At 34.9% G+C, this 24,988-nt stretch overlaps 2 protein-coding genes across 2 annotated transcripts; one reads left to right on the forward strand and one right to left on the reverse strand.

Moving 5' to 3' along the window:
* The first annotated feature begins 39 nt into the window (after positions 1–39).
* On the forward strand, positions 40–21,568 carry LOC128157026 (uncharacterized). The gene is made up of 6 exons (XM_052819375.1): positions 40–179; positions 16,059–16,423; positions 16,521–16,721; positions 17,267–17,411; positions 17,748–18,367; positions 18,686–21,568. Exons 2-6 carry the CDS (start codon positions 16,130–16,132, stop codon positions 18,800–18,802), a joined length of 1,377 nt encoding a protein of 458 aa, XP_052675335.1. The 5' UTR covers positions 40–179; positions 16,059–16,129; the 3' UTR covers positions 18,803–21,568.
* LOC128157024 (uncharacterized) lies at positions 4,104–11,637 on the reverse strand. Its single transcript, XM_052819374.1, has 2 exons — positions 11,530–11,637; positions 4,104–11,041 (listed from the first exon to the last, which is right to left on the reverse strand). The coding sequence occupies exon 2, from the start codon at positions 10,936–10,938 to the stop codon at positions 4,939–4,941; it is 6,000 nt and encodes a 1,999-aa protein (XP_052675334.1). The 5' UTR covers positions 10,939–11,041; positions 11,530–11,637; the 3' UTR covers positions 4,104–4,938.
* Positions 21,569–24,988: the final 3,420 nt, after the last annotated feature.

The following is a 24,988-nucleotide window of genomic DNA, read 5'->3' on the forward strand; positions in this document are numbered from 1 at the left end:
AATTTTACTAAATCCAAACAGTTGTAAGACATGTAATTTCAGAAAGGTGTTATCTTCCTAAAGTTGTCTGGTGATTTCTCACGACATGCCTTACTAGTGCCTAAGATTATCAATTATTGACAGTCGGTGGAGATTTATTACACAGTGATATAGTGATCCCCGGAAAGAAGCAGAGGAAGGTAGATCAATATATAGTTCAGTATTTTTATTGTATTAGAATCTATGGATAGCTTAAGATTAACTAACACTTGAAATACAGATGGTTTTTTTATTGAGTAAAAAAATATTTGAACTACTTTGACTTATAAACTTTTTTAAATTATCAAATTTCGTTTTAAAAATCGATAACTTCTATCACATGATTTTTAAAGATCGTCGAAGAATTTCATTTAGTTAAAGTGAAATTATTCTGTGGGTAAAATTGGATCAGGTAGAACCTGATATACATGTGTCTCTTCATTCCGTCATCTCCCTAATAAGTAATGACAGATACTTTTGAAACATGTCGCCCGGTCTTCAAATCCTATTGATTTACAAATCCAAAGGATTTTATGACAGTTTTACAGAAATTTTGCAATAAAAATTTAAAAAAATAAAGAAATTGTGAGATCAAAAATAAATTAACAATGCGGATATTTTGATAAAAACATTAACTTCTAGGGAAGAAAACCAATATCCCTGTTTTTTAGGAGTAACTGAATCTTGCTGAATGACAAACACAATGATAACCTGCATTGAAATGAAGTATTACACAACAATGTCAACATTTTTATCTTCTCGGCTTTGGGCAAAGAGCAATGTTGGTTATTTTTAACATATATAGACAGTGGAAACGCATTAAGGGTAAAAACGTGGTTAACTCTGCTAACACAGTGTTAGCTTATCAATGCGTTAAATTGCTGAATTCAACTACTATGGAATCATTTTAATTCGTGGGGGTCAATTTTCGTGGATTGTTGGTTTTTTGCTTATTTGTGGGGATGTAATTTCGTGGGTGCGTTAGTTTTCAGTTTCAGTAAGAAAGAATACTCTTTCTAAAAAAATTTTCGTTGAGGGTGTAAATTCATGGGGAAGGGCTACCCACGAATACTACGAAAATTAAGCCACCACGAATTCTAATGACTCCAGAGTACTACTTTAGCTATTCACTTGGTATGCATGTAACATATCATTATCCTAACCACTGCTTTCATCTTTAAGAACATTTTTAAACAAACTTGCCATGGTATCTTTCACACTGAAATCTAAGCATTTTCTAGTTTTGTTTTTAAAAAATTAACCTGACATATTTTAATTAAAAAACCACACTTAAAATATTAATAAAGTGTTATTTTCTTTTTTATCCTTTGTCGTGAATTATAGATCATAGTTTCGTCTGAAATTTCTAATAAAATATTATGACTAGATATTTATAGACATAAACTACCCGGTGGGACTGAGTCCAAACACTGTGTGATGTTTGGAACGACAATATCGTTGATACATCGAATCAAAAACACTTTTTTAATTTCATGATTGAATTGGATGGAATACTCAACCAGCTTTCAAAAACATATCAATTGTGAATGAATAAGCTTTTCATTGTGCCAAAAAACATCTGAGTAAAACATATTCATGATCAATAAAATTCAAGACATTGGGCTGCGTTCAATATCGTAGGTGCTAGCCTAGTCGCTAGGTCGTTGATATCTAGATCTATTGAACGCACCGTTAGGTCTCAGAATTGAAGATGAAAATATTTAACTAAAGACGAATTACATCGACATTTTGTTAATTTCAAGCGGAAATATACATGTTAAAATTCATTACAACTTAAAAGATAAACAAAATATCACTAAATAAATAGATTTCATGTTGGTTATAAAGTGGTACCTAAGGTGCCTATCTTGAATTTGATGCATAGCATAAAATATTTAAGCTACGAATATCTACGTAGCGGCTAGGGTAGCAAGGGACAGTATTTTTGTAAAAATGAGAATTGCTGTACTTGAAGGCTTATGAGTGTTGCTAAAATTCATGAACTGATTTTTAATGATTATCATTAGTTAGAGGGGTGTCTCTTGTTGAAATTGATATGCAATATGTAGGCCCCTTATGTTAGGTACATGAGAATCAGAGGTAAAATGCGAAACCTGCGGCTATGACTGTTGTGCTGACTTTTCACAGTGAAATTGCAAGTTACAGACGGGAGGTAAAATAACACGAAAAGTAGGTGGATGGGACATTGTAAACTATACAGCGGTAAGTTTCTGACATGTGATAGTGCAACATGCACGTGGTACGGAAGGTCAACCCTCTGCAGGGAATTAACTGGGGGAGGTCTAAAAAGCTGAAAAATCATGAAAAATTAGCAAAATATGAAAGGGTCAAAATCTCATCAAAACCAGTATGTAGAGAATTTTACAGGTTTTGACTAGTAATTTTCTTCAGAAATTGGTGATTGGCCTTATAAAGAGTGAATTAAAGGTATTTGTGCTGAATGGGAACTGAGGAAATTCTAGTTACAGAGTTCCGAAGACATGCATCCCTTGGCTACAATGAATTGTATAAAAAAAACTGTCCCCTGCCACCTTCAAGACTACATGGTATTTTCATATTCTCCTTTAAGTGTAATTTTGAGTGGATTTTGTACCATAAATAATACATTTTGTGAAAATGGATGATTTTCTTTGCTATAGATGTCATTACATGATTTTATTAGCTAAAATGTTCAAGGGGAGTAACTCCCTCTTAAATGTGTAGAATGACCACCACTAGAGTAAATTGGCTAAGAGAGTTGGTATTTCCTATCCTGATGACAATTAATAGGCTTAAGTTAATTACTGAGATAAGAATAAATAATTTAAAACAGTTTTTATCAATTAAATCATTAAATTTATGATTTTGCAGTCATTTTGCTGTTTGATTTTATGAAATAACATTAAGCCACCTGACTTATATCACCCAATATTTTTAAAACAGCATATTTTTATTTCAAATGAACTTTATATGTAGACAAATGCAGTTATCAAAGTATACAATATGTCAAAAAACTCAAGTTTTTGCTCCTTCCTATCAAAAAATGGTATTTTAGATGTATTTACAGAATTGAAAAAGCCACCCCCTCTTTCCAATGGACTCCATTACCATTACATGTAGGATACGTAAATGTACATTTGACCTTGAAATAACATCTGCTATGATAATTACTCTTGAAATGAACAAAAAACAACATATTTGTACCCTTTTATTGTTATAAATGCATCAAAAATGTAGAAAAACATGAAAAATTTGAACATTTTTCATGGAATTCTCATCCGTCCCCAGGAACCTGGGTGTGTTTGAATTTCATTTTAATTAAACACACACATCACACTCATAGGTCTTAATAATTTAGCAAAGTTAAAAGGAGACTAGAAACCAGAATATATAAGATATCCACTAAATATGATTATAGGCTTAGTTTTTCATGAAAACAAGAAATCACATGTAGGGCGACATGACTTTTTGTGAATAAAAATGCTACAAATCATCCATTTACCAAAAAAAGCCATTTACCAAAAAAAGATCAATTTTAAATATCAGTGATGGTTGTTTTCAAATATGTGTAAGAAATGACTCAAGGAAACTGCCACAAGTTTCATAATATTAGGTTAAAGTGTTCAAACTAATACTTCTTGTGAAAATCAAAAGATAGGGGGAGGGTATACATGTAAGGGTATTTCTAAGTGATGTGATGCTTTTATCATGATAATATCAAGCAGATGTATGTAGTATTGAATAAGGTTTCTTATTTTAGGAGGTTGAACAACAGTTGACCTCTAAAAGATTAGGTAAAGATGCTTTATTTGTGGAGAGCCCTGTGAATCTGTGTTTAATAGAGGAAAGTGGAAATGGTGGGTTCACTTAAATGGCCATATTTTTCTTAAACCTCAATGGAATTGGCAAAATGTGGTGTACTTTTTTTCAGAATAGCATAAGCTTTTTAATTTTAAGACAAGATGACTTTTCGGAGAATGTTAGTGTATGTTAAAGGTAGCAAGGGACAGTTTCGAATAAAGTACCCGTCAATATTTTTGTAAAAATGAGAATTGCTGTACTTGAAGTATGCTGCCTATGACCTTCACAACAACTGAGCAAGATCAATTGCAGTAGTTTAACCTTTATTGATGTGTGTACAAGTGGTTAAATCTGAAAACATAACAAAGCGTTCATTAACATACAAAAATACAACTAAAAAAGCACAGATGTACTGTGCAATACAAGAAAGATTGCATGACTAGATATTTGACTATTTTGGTGTAAAACAAATGAACCTGATCTATTTGATAAGGAAAATCCACATTTTACAACATGCCATTTGCACTACATTTTCGCGCGGTTTCTGAATGTAAATAAACAACCTAATACACATGTATACTTGTCATAATGCACTTAATCCTTCCTACAGTTTTCTGTCAATGTGTTTAATCTAAATACTACAAAAAGTTAAAAATGTTAAGTCTAATGATGAACCTGATTAAGCTTGAATACACAAAACATTGCTATAGAGTGATTCTATAAATAGCACACTGGTGGCAGATAAACAAAGTCAAAACCTGCATAAAATTACCGCCTTGCAAATCAGAAAACATATATATGCATTCATAGAAATTAGACATATTACAAATTCTACTTACTCCATTGTGCTCCAATGCTTGTCAAACAAATGAGTATGTGAAAATAAATGCAGCCCTGCTTGGCTACCCGTTGCATGTACACTGTACAACTTATCCGGAACATGTGGGTCAAACATAAAATACAAACAGCGCAGATATAATATTTCCGGAATAAGTAACACTACACTCCCCGTCTTATATCATATTGATATAACAAATAACTGATATTGAACTAACACAAATATATCACTAAAATGAAACTGATACACAACGTAAATACATGTACATGTACATGTAATCACTATTCCAGAAGAAGTACCATCTCCGCAATAGGTCTGGTGTAGGTCGTCACCTTTCCATCCTTGACGACACGAATGACAGCCTTTCGGACCAATCTGTCGTTGCTCTCAATTGGGCGCTCGACTATCCCCAATGGCCACATATTCCTATGAACATCTTTCTCGCGCAACAAAACAATGTCTCCGGTCTTCAGATTCTGTTTGCTAGAACACCACTTACGTCTCCTCTGTAAGCTCTCCAAATAGGTGGCACGCCACTTTTTCCAAAACATATCAGATAACACCTGGACATGTTTCCAACTTGCAGAGTACATATCTTTGATGCTCAAATGGTCCGAGATTGTTCCAATCTCTCCCTGCTTCTGGGTCAGTAAAATGTTTGGACTCAATACCATAGGAGACGATGGGTCTGTATCAATCGCCGCTATCGGGCGGGAGTTGAGAATTGCACAGACTTCGGCCATAAGCGTAACTAGCACCTCATGTGTCAGATCTTTAGGCCCTTCTTGAAGAAGCATAGAATCCAAGATCTTGCGAGCACTGCCAATAGCCCGCTCCCAAACACCCCCCATGTGAGATGCATGGGGAGCATTAAACAACCAGGTTGCTCTGTTATCCTTCAGGTAGGTCTGGACCATCTTGTCTTCGACATTTACCGCATTCACATTGAGGTCGTTCACGGCTCCAATAAAATTAGTGCCCTTATCAGAGCGAAAGAGTTTAACTGGTCCGCGCAAGGCTACAAAGCGTCGTAGGGCATTGATGAAACATGAGCTAGACATGTCCTCTATAACTTCGATGTGAACCGCACGTGTGGTTAGACAAGAAAATAACACAGCCCATCTTTTGCTCTGAGCGGACCCACCACGCGTCTTTCTGGTAACCACCGGCCATGGACCAAATACGTCAAGTCCTACAGATATAAATGGGGGTCCTGGGGTGAGCCGATCCAAAGGAAGATCTGCCATCTTCTGCTCCTGGGGTGTCCTGCGGAGTTTCCGGCAAACAACACATGAATAGATAATGGACGAAATAAGTCTCTTTCCTCCAAGGATCCAAAAGCCATGAGAACGCACGGCGCCTTCAGTAATTGCTCTTCCCTGGTGGAAAACTTTCTTGTGGAAGAAACGTACCAGTAGAGTAGCAACATGTCCATTTGGAACTATAACAGGGTTCAACGAAGCAAGTCCACTGCCCAGCAAGTTGTTGAGACGGCCTCCAACTCTCAGCAAGCCAACATCATCAATGTATGGAGATAAATCTTGAATGCGACTGTTCCTAGGTAGGTTATGTTTTCCTTCAATTGCTTCGAGTTCAGCCTTAAAGGCCTGACGTTGCACACATCTAAGGATGAAGTGCTCCGTGTCTTTGAGCTCAGATTCATGTTTGGTGTTCTGGCACAAGTGCCAGCCTGTACAGTCATTTGAACCTCTGTAGGAGGCAGACACATGGCGAAGGGTAGACAGTGCAGACAAAAGACTGTCCCATGTAGAGAATTTTGCGAAACGATCCTCCATTGAAGTCAGATTTTCTGATAGGTCTGCTTTAAATGCACTCACTTCCGGTCGAATATCTTTGTCTTCGTCAGGGCTGACAAGTGGATAGTCAACTTCTGGTCCAATCTCTGTTAAGTCTTTTGAACAAAACTGCTCTGGTCCAGTGAGCCAGGTGTCCAACATATTTCTCATATCAGAAACTGATCCCCTAGTTGCTGCATCAGCTGGATTCAGGTGAGTAGGTACATAATTCCACTGGCTAGGGGTTGACACCGCATGAATACGTACTATCCTATTGCTTACATAATTGTAAAAACGTCTTGTTCTATTTCTAATGTACCCCAATACGACCTTGCTGTCTGTGAAGTACCTAATAGAGGACGTTGGGATAGAAAGATGATCTGAGACGAACTCTCCAATCTCCGTTGCCAATACGGCTCCACAAAGTTCCAAACGTGGAATACTGTGTCCTGCTGAAGGAGCGAGCTTTGACTTTCCCATTATGAATCCTATGTAATGATTCACCTTCAGGTAAGCTGCGGCAGCAATCGCTGTTTCGGATGCATCAGAGAATATCAGCACTTGTGGGTCTGGGGCTAAGCTTAGCGAACTTGGAACAAACATACGGGGAATCCTTAGAGTGCTCAGCTGGTCTAGGGACATGCTCCAACTCTCCCATCTATCTCTGTGCTCTTCGGGTAAAGGATCATCCCAGCTTGGACTTCTTGTACACATCTCACGTAGAATCATCTTTCCACAGATTGTCAGTGGAGACAGGAAGCCTATGGGGTCAAAGATACTATTGACCTTGGAGAGGATTCCTCGTCGAGTAAAGGGGACATCAGCATCTGGCTTCTGGAAGATGAAACAGTCAGAACTCAAATTCCAGGCCAATCCTAGGCTGTGCTGAACCAAATTGTCATCGTCACCAATTGAGAAATCCTTTATGTCCTTTCCTAGGTCATCTGGAGGAAACGCATCCAATACCTCTTGTACATTTGATACGATCTTGTGCAGTCGTATTTTACCTTCTTTGTCTAGTGCCTTCTGAGTTCGCCTCATCAGGTCAATTACTTCAACAGGAGTTGGTCTAGACGTCAATGCATCATCAACATAAAAGTCCTGGTTTACAAAGCTAACGACCTCAGTATCCGCATCTCGTACTGCACGCCTTAACCCGTATGTCGCCACGGCAGGGGAAGGTCTGTTCCCAAAAACGTGGACAGTCATACGATACTCGATCATCTTACGATGTGGATCATTGTCTTCGTACCAGTAAAATCGTAAGTAGTCTCTGTCCCTCTCATTCACAAAGAAACGGTAAAACATCTGCTGGATGTCACCAGCTATGGCACATGAATCCTTGCGAAATCGCAACAAGATTCCGAGCAAGTTATTGGTTAAGTTGGGTCCAGACAAAAGAGCATCGTTAAGTGAACATCCCTGATGTACTATCGAGGAATCAAACACAGCACGAACCTTGCCAGGTTTCTTTGGGTGTGTCACAGCAAATATTGGGATGTACCAGCACTCGTGTCCATTTGGTATCTCTGGTGCCCTCTCTGCTGCTCCTGTGTTGAATATGTTTTCCATGAATTCACGCATCTGCTTTAGTTTTTCAGGATTTCTCTTCAAACTGTTGTCTAGGTTGATGGCCCGTCTGAAAACTTGAGCCTTGTTGTTCGTCAAGGTTGGACGCGTGTTCTTGAAGGGGAGGGGAGACGTCCAATTTCCCCTGGAGTCCATATGAAACGTTTGATCCATCATTGATAGAAACTCTCGATCCTCTACTGAATTTCCAATCTTGTTGTCATGTCTATCTGTGTAAAACACACTATCCCCCTTAAAATCTAGGGTCTGAGAAGATCCGTTGTTTAGAGGGCCTTGAACCTTAACATGAAGACTGTTTTGGCATGGAGTAAATATTGTCCCTCTACCATCATGCTGAATGTTAGTCTTTAGAACACTGAGATCGCTCGGCTTGTGACGACCATCCAAACAAACGTCACCAATTATCACCCATCCAAGGCTCAGTTTTTGTGCGAAGGGAGATGCCGAGGGTCCTGTCACTTGACCTTGCACCTGATGTACGTCCACCAAGTCCCTACCAATCAAGAGCTGTATGCTGACATCTTTGCGGAGTGGGGGGAGTTCATTGGCGATGTGTCGTAAGTGAGGATGAGCACGGGCAACCTCTGGGGTAGGAATTTCCATCACATTATCTGGAATGTCATTACACTCTATAATGGGCGGCAGCTTGTGATAAGCAAGTCTGTCCATAGACTGAATACAGAATCCAACTGCTCTTCTCCCAGATGCCTCAGTCACTCCAGCACAGGATTTAAGTCTATAAGGGATAGGATCAGATGTGACCCCAAGTTGGTTCAAAAGTTCAGAGCGCGCTAGGGTGTGATTGCTCTGGTCGTCAAGCAACACATACACAGTCACAGCATCTTGCGGACGATCAGTGGGAAATACCTTCGCTAGAACGATCTTAGCACAGGAGCGTCCACCATTAACAAAGCCGCAGAGTGTAGTACATTTAGAGGATACCTCTGTTCCCTCCCCGCCATAATTGTTTGCCGTTTCTGAACTGTTGAAGGTTGTTCTTCTAGTATTGGACTCAGTAACGTGCAGTGCTGTTGGGTGTAGTTCACTGTCACATTTCTCACACTGTATGGGGTGTTTGCAGTTTTTCATCAGATGGTTATTTGATGCACAGCACTTAAAACAGATGCCCTTCTTCTTTAACAAGTCCTTGCGCTTTTTCATATCCCATCTTGAGAATTCCCTGCAGTGGTTTAAAGAATGATCTGATAAATGTATCGGGCACACTTTGTCTGGAGGCCCTGAAGTGTTAGTATGGACATCTGTCTTCCGGACAACCACTGACCTCTGGTCTGTAGTCATGCGTGACGTGGTAGATGGTTTACCTGTGGTTGTTTGAGTCTCTATGTGAAAAAATGCGGGGTCATTGCGAATTCTGCTCAACTCACGTACAAAATCCAATGCAAAGGAGAAGGGTGGATAGGATACGTTGTGTTGCCTTTTGTAATTTGCCGCTCTTGTCGTCCATTTCTCCTGTAGATTAAAAGGAAGCTTGTGGATGATGGGTGAAACTCCCGAGGAAGAGTTGAAATATGATAGTAATGTGGAGTAATGCGGATTTCCCATTAATGATTCAATCTCTATCATAATATCCACTAACTCATATAACTTTTTATTCTCCTTGTTCCCAAGTCTTGGAAATGAATTAAGTTTGTGCTTGATGGATGCCTCCACCATTTCCGGGGCACCGAACCGCTCGTCCATACGTTCCCATATCCTCTTAACTCCCTGTGATGGATCAGAACCTAGTGATGATCTGATAGTCTTAGCGTGTCTAGCTGAATCTGGTCCCAGCCAGCGAATAAGTAGATCCATTTCTTCAGAAGGGCTCACATGTAGCTCAAACATGATGCTCCTGAAATTAGTCTTCCACGCAGAGTAATTCTCTGGCTTTTCATCAAATGTTGAAAGTCTTGTCATTAGTAGGTCTTTCTTTAGAAGGAAGGAAGTCAACTCTGACGCAACTTTGTTGTCATGATTGGGAATGACTGAATGTTCGTGAACAACAGGCACTGTTCTATATACAGAATTGTTCTGGATGGGTACTGGGTTCATAGTCCTTGGCTGAATAACATTCTCTGGATGACGGGAAAAATGTCCAGCGATATATGGCTCGGTCCTATCTTCAGAATTGTGCTGGTTGGGTACTGGATTCACAGTCCTCGGCTGAATAACATTCTCCGATTGATGGGAAAAATGTTCAGTGATATATCGCTCAGTACGAGTTTGGTCCACAGGAATAGCTAAAGAGGGAGGACGTTCATCTTCATCATAGATAGAAGCAGCTTTAACTTCCGCCTCCATTTCTACTGCCTCTTTCTTCAGTTTAAGAACCGATAGCTCAGCGTTAAGTTGCTCCTCTTCCTTTTTGTGTTGTATTTCTGCTTTCTTCTTCTGAATTGATGCCTCTTCCTCTGCTAATTTCAACTTGGCTTGAACTTCCTCCAATTTTATGGTGGCTCTTAGTTTCCTTGAAGATGACGAGGCGACTGACTTTGCGTCCACATTTTTGATGATTTTTATCTGCGTCATTGCAGCCTTGAAAATCTTCTCACAGTTTGCACACGACTGTTCAAAGATTCTCCACTCTTTCATACTTTCTTCTGTTCTTTCTCTTTTCAGAAAATCAAAAAAATCTAAACAAGTCTTATTATAACCTTGGTAGTTCTGTTGCAACTCCAACTCCAAGTCATCTGCATCATTGATTCCACAATTAGAAATTCGGTTCAATGTTTCTTGAAATCTGGTCCAAGCCTTTTCCACTCTGTCCTTATGGTGTTCCCTCTTGTCTTCATAATGTTGTTCTCCCCTTTCCGTAAGAGTTCGTACCCGATCCTGTCCTGTAGAATCTTCTGTCTCTTGAGGGGTTTGAGGGGTTCCGTCCTTGTTTGACGCCATTTGGAAATGGAATTTAACTATGCTGCCTATGACCTTCACAACAACTGAGCAAGATCAATTGCAGTAGTTTAACCTTTATTGATGTGTGTACAAGTGGTTAAATCTGAAAACATAACAAAGCGTTCATTAACATACAAAAATACAACTAAAAAAGCACAGATGTACTGTGCAATACAAGAAAGATTGCATGACTAGATATTTGACTATTTTGGTGTAAAACAAATGAACCTGATCTATTTGATAAGGAAAATCCACATTTTACAACATGCCATTTGCACTACATTTTCGCGCGGTTTCTGAATGTAAATAAACAACCTAATACACATGTATACTTGTCATAATGCACTTAATCCTTCCTACAGTTTTCTGTCAATGTGTTTAATCTAAATACTACAAAAAGTTAAAAATGTTAAGTCTAATGATGAACCTGATTAAGCTTGAATACACAAAACATTGCTATAGAGTGATTCTATAAATAGCACACTGGTGGCAGATAAACAAAGTCAAAACCTGCATAAAATTACCGCCTTGCAAATCAGAAAACATATATATGCATTCATAGAAATTAGACATATTACAAATTCTACTTACTCCATTGTGCTCCAATGCTTGTCAAACAAATGAGTATGTGAAAATAAATGCAGCCCTGCTTGGCTACCCGTTGCATGTACACTGTACAACTTATCCGGAACATGTGGGTCAAACATAAAATACAAACAGCGCAGATATAATATTTCCGGAATAAGTAACACTACATGAAGGCTTATGAGTGTTGCTAAAATTCATGAACTGATTTTTAATGATTATCATTAGTTAGAGGGGTGTCTCTTGTTGAAATTGATATGCAATATGTAGGCCCCTTATGTTAGGTACATGAGAATCAGAGGTAAAATGCGAAACCTGCGGCTATGACTGTTGTGCTGACTTTTCACAGTGAAATTGCAAGTTACAGACGGGAGGTAAAATAACACGAAAAGTAGGTGGATGGGACATTGTAAACTATACAGCGGTAAGTTTCTGACATGTGATAGTGCAACATGCACGTGGTACGGAAGGTCAACCCTCTGCAGGGAATTAACTGGGGGAGGTCTAAAAAGCTGAAAAATCATGAAAAATTAGCAAAATATGAAAGGGTCAAAATCTCATCAAAACCAGTATGTAGAGAATTTTACAGGTTTTGACTAGTAATTTTCTTCAGAAATTGGTGATTGGCCTTATAAAGAGTGAATTAAAGGTATTTGTGCTGAATGGGAACTGAGGAAATTCTAGTTACAGAGTTCCGAAGACATGCATCCCTTGGCTACAATGAATTGTATAAAAAAAACTGTCCCCTGCCACCTTCAAGACTACATGGTATTTTCATATTCTCCTTTAAGTGTAATTTTGAGTGGATTTTGTACCATAAATAATACATTTTGTGAAAATGGATGATTTTCTTTGCTATAGATGTCATTACATGATTTTATTAGCTAAAATGTTCAAGGGGAGTAACTCCCTCTTAAATGTGTAGAATGACCACCACTAGAGTAAATTGGCTAAGAGAGTTGGTATTTCCTATCCTGATGACAATTAATAGGCTTAAGTTAATTACTGAGATAAGAATAAATAATTTAAAACAGTTTTTATCAATTAAATCATTAAATTTATGATTTTGCAGTCATTTTGCTGTTTGATTTTATGAAATAACATTAAGCCACCTGACTTATATCACCCAATATTTTTAAAACAGCATATTTTTATTTCAAATGAACTTTATATGTAGACAAATGCAGTTATCAAAGTATACAATATGTCAAAAAACTCAAGTTTTTGCTCCTTCCTATCAAAAAATGGTATTTTAGATGTATTTACAGAATTGAAAAAGCCACCCCCTCTTTCCAATGGACTCCATTACCATTACATGTAGGATACGTAAATGTACATTGGACCTTGAAATAACATCTGCTATGATAATTACTCTTGAAATGAACAAAAAACAACATATTTGTACCCTTTTATTGTTATAAATGCATCAAAAATGTAGAAAAACATGAAAAATTTGAACATTTTTCATGGAATTCTCATCCGTCCCCAGGAACCTGGGTGTGTTTGAATTTCATTTTAATTAAACACACACATCACACTCATAGGTCTTAATAATTTAGCAAAGTTAAAAGGAGACTAGAAACCAGAATATATAAGATATCCACTAAATATGATTATAGGCTTAGTTTTTCATGAAAACAAGAAATCACATGTAGGGCGACATGACTTTTTGTGAATAAAAATGCTACAAATCATCCATTTACCAAAAAAAGATCAATTTTAAATATCAGTGATGGTTGTTTTCAAATATGTGTAAGAAATGACTCAAGGAAACTGCCACAAGTTTCATAATATTAGGTTAAAGTGTTCAAACTAATACTTCTTGTGAAAATCAAAAGATAGGGGGAGGGTATACATGTAAGGGTATTTCTAAGTGATGTGATGCTTTTATCATGATAATATCAAGCAGATGTATGTAGTATTGAATAAGGTTTCTTATTTTAGGAGGTTGAACAACAGTTGACCTCTAAAAGATTAGGTAAAGATGCTTTATTTGTGGAGAGCCCTGTGAATCTGTGTTTAATAGAGGAAAGTGGAAATGGTGGGTTCACTTAAATGGCCATATTTTTCTTAAACCTCAATGGAATTGGCAAAATGTGGTGTACTTTTTTTCAGAATAGCATAAGCTTTTTAATTTTAAGACAAGATGACTTTTCGGAGAATGTTAGTGTATGTTAAAGGTAGCAAGGGACAGTTTCGAATAAAGTACCCGTCAATATTTTTGTAAAAATGAGAATTGCTGTACTTGAAGGCTTATGAGTGTTGCTAAAATTCATGAACTGATTTTCAATGATTATCATTAGTTAGAGGGGTGTCTCTTGTTGAAATTGATATGCAATATGTAGGCCCCTTATGTTAGGTACATGAGAATCAGAGGTAAAATGCGAAACCTGCGGCTATGACTGTTGTGCTGACTTTTCACAGTGAAATTGCAAGTTACAGACAGGAGGTAAAATAACACGAAAAGTAGGTGGATGGGACATTGTAAACTATACAGCGGTAAGTTTCTGACATGTGATAGTGCAACATGCACGTGGTACGGAAGGTCAACCCTCTGCAGGGAATTAACTGGGGGAGGTCTAAAAAGCTGAAAAATCATGAAAAATTAGCAAAATATGAAAGGGTCAAAATCTCATCAAAACCAGTATGTAGAGAATTTTACAGGTTTTGACTAGTAATTTTCTTCAGAAATTGGTGATTGGCCTTATAAAGAGTGAATTAAAGGTATTTGTGCTGAATGGGAACTGAGGAAATTCTAGTTACAGAGTTCCGAAGACATGCATCCCTTGGCTACAATGAATTGTATAAAAAAACTGTCCCCTGCCACCTAGGCTAGCTTAATGTTCAACTACGTAGCCCTACATAGCAACTACGATCTTGAACGCAGCCCTGATAAAATATCGTGGTTGTATCTTGACTTAGTATACCAGTTATTGTCCTTTTAACTTTGCTCAATACCAACATTACTTATTAGATTTTGTCACATATTTGCATTTTTGACAAAATAAGTATGTCTATTTATCTTTTCTCTGTTGTGTTAATTATCCTTTCTAGCAAAAACAAAAAACAAAGAATGTACAAGAAAATTACCCAGTTAGTTCAGCTGCAAGAATTTTTCAAAATAAATCAAATAATAATTTCACGGAGTTACAATCGTCGTATTTTTGTATTTATTGTTAACATATGTGCAATGCATCATAAAAGTATCACTGAAATCAGCATTTCCCCCGACCTGAAAAGATGTGCCAAACTATACAATCAATAAGTTACAGCAGGTGAATATTGATCATACAATGATCTAGCTCCCCTGAAAGTAAGAAAGGAACAGAGTACAGTAGAGCAGTAAAGTTATTTAGTATTTTCAAATAATTAAAACATATGGATAGCTTAAGATTAACTAATACTTTAAATGCATTTGGTAATTTGATACATTTGAAAAGGCATAGTTTAAACTATTTTATCTTTGAAGTTATCAACTTTTGTTTTTAAAAATCGATAGTTTATTTGATATGTTTTTGTTAAAAGCGTTAAGAACCTGCAAAATGCTCATGTTTGACTGAGGTAAATAAATACTCTATGAATCCAATATTGATGTTGCACTGTATCTTATATTCGTCGTTCACATGTTTGGTGTAAAAAAAAGAAGAAATTTTCTTAGGAACTGTGATTTTGTAGTTATATCATTAAGGGGATTTAAATTTACAAATCTTAGACTATATACAATTTACATTCCTTGATATACAGACCTGCATATCAGATTTAGCAGATATGTATGTGTTTAAAGATTTCTATTCACATCAGTATATTTATATTTTCCAGAATATTTGCCTGTGATAACACTATGCATTGATTTTGTACTATATAACCCAGAACTTCAAATGACGCCTAATTAAGGAAATAGCGGGATTTGCTTATTTATATTTAAATATTTAGTCGTATGACGGTTTAACATTATATAGATATAAGTAATAAGGACTCATTCTTTGAATATAATGAGGTGATAATTTCGGTCGGGGCGTGATCAAATCTATGATGTGACCTTAAATCACAACACACTAGGTCAAATGTGAGGGTCAGAGCAAATCTCTTTAAAATCCAATTTGGACCCAGAATGACCAAAAAGAATTCTGTAGGTAAGGATTTTTGCAATGAACGTGGAATACTTTTCTATTCCCTCTAAAAAAAATCTTAGTTATGGGTTAAGGTCAAAGTTCATCTTCTGAAATGCTTTTCATCCTTATGTCTAATATTTAAGCAGAGTCCTTTGAGATGGTCATTGTCTAGTTTTTTTTTCTTTCAAATCTGAACGCAGTTGTTATTAAACTTGAAATTGCTCAATCTTTATCGATCTTTTCTGCGTATGTTTGTTTATAGGCAATTTACATGAAATCCTTACATTTTCGTAAAAAAAAAATATCATATATAAAAAGCTCTGAATAGTGAATCAGGTAAGCTATTAAATACAAGAAATTAATCACATATATTGACTTCAATTATGCAATCAAATTATTAAAAAATGACTATTTACATTGCAGCACCACCAAATAATTAGTTTTATTGCATATAAAGCATAGGAAATCTAGACAAAAGGTCACCTGTGAGAAGAATGGATGTTATTATTGCGATAAAACTAGGAATTAGCCACACTTCAAACGTTTGTATGATCAACTATTATCAACCAAAAGATTGTGAAGAGTTCAATGTAGTGTTTGATACAAAGTCAAATACTCAGTTACAAACTACATCAGTAACAACACCAACGGTAACATTGTTTGATGACAAGGGAGCCATTCAATCATATGGATTTGAAGCTGAAATTCAAAGCAAAAAACTTGATAACGAAAGTAACCATCTTCTTTTCCGCGAATTTATTTGGGATCTCTTTTGTTCAGATGAAAAGGTAAGTTGATTTAATTGTAAGAAGATACAACCAGAGAGGTTTCAGGTTCGTTTTGGGTCACGTGACAGTATTACAAATATTGTTCCATTTACCTTAGCTTCCAGAAAATCTTAATGCCGTGAACGGCAGACAAATGAAGTCGATAGATGTAATGGCTGCTGTATTGGGCTATATGATCAGTCATATAAAAACTGAAGCAGTATTTCAAGGTTTACCATTAACACTGAAATACGTTTTGACAATCCCGACCTGTGCATGTAAAGGTTCGAGGACATTCATGACTGAGGCTGCCTTGAAGGTAATTAAAGTGTACAAATTATTTTTTTATCTTTTATTTCTACTTTTTTTTACATTATGTAATGGTTAGAAGCCGCAAAAGGCGCGTTAGCGCAAAGGACAGTTTGAAGCTATAACTTACCAGATATTTTTTTCCTTTTTGATGCTTATGAACATTGTTTTCGATCGTCTTGCTTCATTTCATTTACCTGGAACTATCCAATAGGTTAACAAAAAAAGCCAAAATAGATTATTTTGCGTTTTGGTACGTTAATAAACTTAATATTGAATAAAGAAACACTTGTCAAGACGAATTTTTTTTGCATTGGTCCTGTTGGTTCACGTGAAAAAGCATGCTCAAAAGTGAGCATAGTTCGAAATCCCCACACATTAGTAACGTTTGAACAAAGAAGGGCAGATACTGGTAAGATTCTGTAAGATTACAAATATATAAAACATGGATTTATGATTGTTCGATTTATTCTAGTAGTTCATTCTTGGATATGATTATTTTTTTCTTTTAAAAAAGTATTTTCATCTTTTACAACAAAAAAATGATTAATTCAGGCAGGTTGTTCGCGCGAAAATATAAAAATCGTTGAAGAAGCAGCTGCTATCTTACTATTTTGCCTCCATGACAAACAACATACAGGAGTAACAACTTTAGATGATGACACTTGTAATAGGAAGTATTTTGTAGTAGAGTGTGAGGGTGAGTATGTTTACTTGTAAGCATATGGTTATATATTCAACAAATGAATGGATCTAATTGTAAAATTGTTAAACACGTTTAAAGAACAGCAGTTCTCTAACCTACGAGCTTTTCATTTACCACAAACACATAATGTATTTTACTAATATACCAGCTTGATATCATTAAAGATAAAAAAAAACCTCGAAAACTATTGTTCATGTACTTGTATTCAGGATGCCTCATTTTAAAGTTTTTCAATAGCATTTATTTTCGTTTTTTTCGTCTTCTGGCCAAACCCCATTTAAGCACAAATTTGACATTTTTATAGTTATTTCTACAATCTTGTATTTACAGAGGATAATGCTGCCATATCAGTTTTAACATACACCAACGAAAATATGATTGAAATTTTATACACGGATAACGCTGAAATATGGAAAGACGGCCATATTTTAAACGATTTTATTGAGATTATTAGTTTGAACACTAGGAAAGCGTTGTTAGATTTCTTTGAAAAATACCCCATGGAATACTATAATTTTCTACAGGAGGTAAAAACAAAACTCAGGCTGACATCATCTGACTGCTCAAAATTGTATTTAAACATATCATCCGTCATGCTGGAGGAAAAACGATGTTCTGAAAGCATGCAGGAAGCTGTCTTAGGAACAGAACGTAAAGACGAGCTTAAATTTATAGGAGACAAATGTGTCATTAAATCAGAAAGATTTCAGATTCTGTTTACTGAAGCTGGAAGACGCATTGTAGACTATATAGAAAAAGAACTGTTTGATGTTTTTGCAGATATTAATCATATAATTCTTGTTGGAGAGTTTGCACAGTCACCGATACTTCAGGACATTATTAAAACGTCATTTTCTGCGAAAAATATTATTATTCCTTGTGAAGGAAACATTACAGCAGTAAGGGGTGCTGTGTTACTTGGACAAAGGAGTATATCAGTGGGAAAAAAGGTTAGTTCGTTATTTTTTTAGATAGTATAAAGTTAATAAACTAAAATTTCTCAAATTTTCTGCAACTTTTTTAAATAAAAGAAATACAATTCACAATTTTTGCCCACATTGGTTAAAACCTATTATTTAAATCTCATTTTAGTTGAATGTAAAACAAAGTAGTATCAAGAAAGCAGATACATTGTATATGTAGTTATAGAATGTCATACATACTGATTGCGATATATGGTTATATCTTTAAACTTTTAATCACCTTATTGGCTGGTAATCATCTGGTTGGGCTAATATAGATTTAATTGTTCGTATATTTTCTTTTAGATTGTTCACACTATGAACCATACACCATTGAATAATGCACAAGTTGTGTTAACAGAAGGAGAAAGAATTGAGATAAACAAGAAAAAATCGCCACGAAAACGATGTGTGATAATATAATACGAGGTTACTGACCTTTATGTTCAGTAAATGTCATTTAATTTGTACTCACCTGAAAAAAAAACCCATAAGTGAGGTTTATTTTATTTTATTTAGTGTTGTTCTTTCCATTTGCTTGTCAGTTTACAAAACACCTTTTTAAGAACTTAAAGTTAGTGTGCCTAGAACTATACGTTATATCATATTACCAGTCTGTCTTAACCATTTTTACGTCACCTCCGGAATGACGTAGAGCTACGACGTAACTTACGACGCAACGTGAATTAAAACGCTTTCGTGAAACGCCGAAATTTTGCTACGAACTACTCACGTCGCAGTTACGTACTACGTAAGATTTACGATGCTTTTGTGAAACGGTTCTATTGTGACATATAGTTTTTAACAATTGTTATATTTAGTTTATAAAGATAGTGTATATACATATGTTGCTAGAGTTTCTATGTAATATCTGTAACGTTGTATAGACGACTATGTTATAAATGTTTTCCTACAATCTTTAATACTTTCCAACGATACTTTCAAAAGAATGTAAACAACTGTAGCCCTTTTCACAAAAAATCTTAAGGTTTTGCGTAAGATTTCAACTTAAGAATATCATACGAGAAATCTTAAGTGCTTTTCACGAACGCATTCGTAACAGGTTTCACTTAAGAATTTACTTACGAGTTATCCTTTCCCTAGCAACAATTTGAAATCACTTAATAATTCTTATAAAACAGGAGAAACATATAAATTAACCAACATTCTCATAAAACAGATGCAAAACTGAAATTATATACCACTTGCATCGAATGAAATCAGTGCGGTGTAGTAGAAATCAAAATACGACGTCACAATCACAATGTGTGTTTAGTGTGACGTAGGAAAAGCTTACGAGAAAAATTTGCCGTGAAAATTTTTGGAGAATTTAGATGTGTATTTTTTCAACAATAACTGCTATATAGTACGAAATAATGGTATAATGCGGCTTAAAACATTAAATTTAGCTGTTTTTCTTGTATATTTTACAAAATACGATTATTATTTACAGTTTTGAAATACTTACGAGAGGGTATGTGCTATCGTAAAGTTACGACAAATTTTACACGTAAGAATCTCATAAGATGTTTTGTGAAAATGAATAAAAACTTAAGTTTTCACTTACGATAAAAATTAATCTTAAGTTTTTTTGTGAAAAGGGCTACAGATCGTAACTTTATGATGCATGGATTTGAATTTCATTTAAAATCAAATCTTATGTATTATTTTGTTTTGCTTTTTAATTCACATCGTCTTTAAATACTTACCTACTTTGAATTTTGCTCGACCGAATGTTGTTTTCTTTGATATTTTGTATGTTTTTTTCTCTTTCGTTTTAAAGATTATTTTGATACAAAAATCACGATTCATTTTAGTTTGTAAAGGGCGAGTATATATTCCTAGATGAGTTTTCCAGCACTCAAATTAACATAATTTCTTATACTTCAGTGTTGTAAAAAGTAGATATCTTTAATTAATTTTTATTTTCACAATCAGTGCATGCACAAGTTTTTAGTTTTCCAATTAGTTTTTTTACATTCTATAAAAAACGAAAAACCAGCAAATGAAAATCTGATTTTGTACTCTTGTTCTCTTTTTGAATGTCCAATGAAAAGTTTATACATCTGCGAAGATAATTAACATATTTTTGCTAACAATTTCGAAAGAATAATTGTTACATATCACAGATTTTTGAAATTACATTATGTAGTGTATGATAATATAATCATATAATAATTTTCATGTGGTCAACAAGTGTCCTGCCTCCCGTTAATTGTTGTAACTGACCAACCAACTCTCTCGATTTAATGTCAAGATCTAGTATCTTGTTATGACGTCTTTATTGATGCATGTAGCAAAAACATATCTTGACACTTCAATTAAAATGCCCTAAAGGTAAAATTTGCGTATACAGGGAGATAACTAAGAATTCTATTTTCAAGTAACAATGTTTTATCTTTTGTCAACCAGAATTTCCAATAATCACTAAATAATTACGAATTCATTGGCATGAGCCGCATGACTATTGAACCTGGAAGCTTGGACCTGTTATGTACCAAGTCTTTTAAAATCTGGAATGTATTTGGTGTAAAACATGTACTTTATTCTTTCTCACGATATTTATACTGCAAGTTCCGATATTTATAAATGCGTCAGGGTTCTAGCCATTTATTTATTATTTTAGTTTATTCATCTATTCATTCATTTAATTATAATTGCTCTCTAGAAAGATGATTACATGGTGTTATAACCTGCCTCCTTGGGTAATACAGAAAACTTCAGTTGAAGTTGGCTGCGCAGCATGCGAGTACAATATGAAAATTAATTGTGCAAATGAATGCAAACACGGAGTTGTTCAACTGAAAGGAAGTAAGGCGGTTGTGTAGAGTGATGTATCAATCATGTTCGAACAGAAAGCTCATTTCAGCACAAATGCAAAGGTCAAAATATTTTGTGGTTGTATTGACGGTGTATTTGAATGTTCTATAATAAAGGACTATGCCATGGTCTAAGGCAAAAACATCAACATACGATTTTATAAGCACGTATTTGGACTGTTTTGCGATGAATTTACTATTGTCCATGTTGAGACCGGAGAAATTGTAGAGAAGAAATAAAAATCAGATTCATTAGACATGCATCTCTCTATCTCTGAGATGATTCAATTACTCTTGTATTTCCCCCCAGAAAATCGCTTGGAAAGCCTTGCTCGTCCAGCCAATTGTGATGGTAATCCCTCATGTTGTAAAGTTGTAAGATTGTTATAATGTCTGGAATTACTTTCTAAAGATTAAACGAAGTTAACCATAATTTCCCAAAAACCCTTGTTGTTGATTATAAGAATTCATGATCACTGGTCTTCCTGCCTACAACCATATGCATGTTCGGCGTTACGCTCGCTCTATCTTTTGACCGATATAGTATATATTTATTGCATGATGGTGAGAAAGATATAAAGACTTTTTCCTCCAAGAAAAATCATATTTCCAGAGGGCAACGTCCAAGGGAAATATGATTTTTCTGAGGGAATAAATCTTCATGTATCCCGAACTTTCAAGCAATGAATTGTTTATAATGTAAAACGACACGTCATGATATACTATACATCGAGTTCTAATCCTTTTATAACTTTTGGAAACCAAAATAGTTGTGAATGTTGATCAGCTTCTTTCTATGTTAGTTTCTCATTTTTCAATTATTCAAATGAATTACTTTTCTAATATAAAACGTATTAAACATATGTATGAAAAATGACAACAACAAACCGCCAACCATTTCAAAAACCCAGAAAACGAAATACAAATTCAAAGCAGAGCAACATGGACCTCTAAAAAGATAGAGGTAGGATCTGGTGCCTGTGATTAAGATTTAGAATTTATCATTTGATTGAATCGTATGCTCATTCTCGAGATTTTACATAATCTTGGAGTGAAAATGCACGTGACTTTGGAAGGGGGAGATATGATGAAAAATATGACGATGACAGGGAAAAATGAAGTTTTATTGTCCTGACAGGTGATTGTTTAGAACCAAGTGTCAGATGGTCAGATAACGGGGTATATAGAATTAATGTGATAAAGAATTCTAATCCATATTAGGCGCGTAAGAGTTGAAAAACGTATGTTTGACAGTATTCGTTGCACATGTTCGCAAGGTGTTATTTTACACGAGAGCTCTTGCGACACCGGCCTTGTACTCTGAAGGGTAGCTTTGTTACATGCAGGTAAGTTTGATTCTGAAAGCTTTAGACTATCTTTTGGTATGTTGAGTCAAGAGTTGCAAGCATAGAAAGATGGTCAGAAGTTGGAAATTTGCCTCTCCTTTATAACCACTAAGCGTCGCAATTATTAAAGGAATAGTGTCTATGTTAAAATTGATGTCATTTGTCTTACTTTTTTGACTTAAGTTTGCATTTTAAAGAATTTAAATCAATACTGTCAACAATTATGTTGTTCAATTACCTAGAATGAGTAAAAATTAAAAAGTGTACTGGCTTCTCAACAAGGTTAATTAGAACTCTAAAATTTTCATAATAAACTCCCGTATTTTACCGACACAACAGGAGTATCGGCTTACAATGTTGACCATGCACCTAATCAGATCTACAGAGGCTCAAACTTTTATATCAACTGACCAGTTAAATTTATGTAAGATAATGAGATAAAGCGAATAAGGCTATGATAAAAGCCAAAATTTGGTGTGGATGAAAAAAATGCATTCCGGCAATTTCATTATCCAATTACGTACTAAGTAGGTAATAAAAATTTGATATCGGATAAATCTGTTATTTACTTTAGGGACAATGTATAAAATGCTAAAATTGGGGATAACTTTTACAAGTATACCTTAGTGACCACCCCTTTAAGAACACATTTGCCAAATGGAGTATAGTGTGATTTGTTTCTGTATAAAGAAGTAAACTCCGAAAGACATGTATTCAAAAGTCAAATCAAATGTATATTCTTCAGAAAATCTTATACACTAATACATTGCAGCCCTAAAAGTAATATTTTGTTGAATTTCCTCCTGAATGTGATAATATAATCAACAAACTTTTTGCAATGCTAAAATGAATACATCTGATAAGAACGCAATAAGCTTAAATTTCCACGTGACATACTTTAAGTAAAATTTGATTTGACAACTAAGATCAGTAAAATATTTAATAATTTAGTTCTTTTTGATTATATAAAATTAATGAAAAAGATGTTGCAAAGAGATATTCAAATCAAGTTTAAAAAGAACACCGTATTATGAATATATATGTATTCAATATTAATTGGAGACGTTTTGAATTGTATATGTTCAATTTTTACGAAATGATAGACAATTAAGTTCCAGAATTGCCGCCTTTTGAGTGTACGATTTATTTGCTAATCTTAAAGGACACAATATTTTGTCATATTTTCCTGGTCAAAAGATAAAAACTTCTAACAAATTCCTTGAAATGACGAATCACACTTAAGCTGTCGCTGCAGCTTCGTATTAATCTTCTTCCACCTAATGAAGGCTATCTAAAACTGATTGCACGAAAACCCAAGGAGTCCAATATGGTATCTCTAACACACTGAGGCATTATCTATTCTCTCATGTCAAATCTAGGACTGCAATCTAAAAAATAAAAAAAAGTAAACAGATACGTAACTTAACTTAATCGTCATTGTGAAATCTAATTAATTTGTGTTCTATGATATTTACCAATTCTACTTACGATATCAAACACATTAAAGAAAGTTGTAAGTTACTGTAATGAATGTCCTTCTTTGCAATTTGACAAGCCAAATCCAAGGTGGCATGTGTACATAATTTGCTATATTCCATACACTAATATTTGCACGGAATAGTTTGTGATTTTCAATTATAATAATCCTATAAGTTTATTTGAAGTCTCATTGTGTTAGCAATTTTACAATTGTAATACTTTTGATATAAAGTCATAAAAATTGCCGTTTTCATGCTTATCGAATATAAACGCTTCTGGTGTATCTACGATAAATATCATGCATGGACGTAAATTGTTAGTTAATGAATAATATTGTCTTGCTGATATTTTCAATCATAAAATTTTTTTATGGGTGCCTTTTACAAAGTAAAAAAAAATCCAAAACGCAATGTAGGATAAAAAAAATGCAGAACATCTTCTAGATTGCACGCATTCCAGTGGCATTTTAATTTGGTAGGTCGTGGCCACTTTTGTCGCAATGCAAGGAAGACTTTTTGCTATGACTTACTCCCTTTTTTGAAATTTTCTGAAATGAGAATAATAATATTATGCATTAAATTTTATTCAATAGTATAAAACATCATTTATCGTATTGGCCTTTCTACATGGTGATTTCACAATTTAAAAAAAGATAAAATCAACACCTCGAATTTTCCAGTTTTTATTCTATATTGGAACAGAATGTGATAGATTTATTAACATAAACAGAGTACTGAAAACATATTAACCTCGTTTTAATTGGTACATTTAGATACACATATGATAAATCTCACTCTCCTAACTTTTGAACTTTAAATTGAAAAATTAAAAAAATAATAAAACAATTATTATGTCAGCCTACTAAAAGAAAATTTAAATCTTTTTCTTTCTTTTTTTTTGGGGGGGGGGGTCTTATTTCATATAGCCTTAATATATAACTTTGACTATATATATTCTATAATAAC

Source organism: Crassostrea angulata, chromosome 7 (genome assembly GCF_025612915.1).
Source record: "Crassostrea angulata isolate pt1a10 chromosome 7, ASM2561291v2, whole genome shotgun sequence".
NCBI lineage: Eukaryota > Metazoa > Mollusca > Bivalvia > Ostreida > Ostreidae > Magallana > Magallana angulata.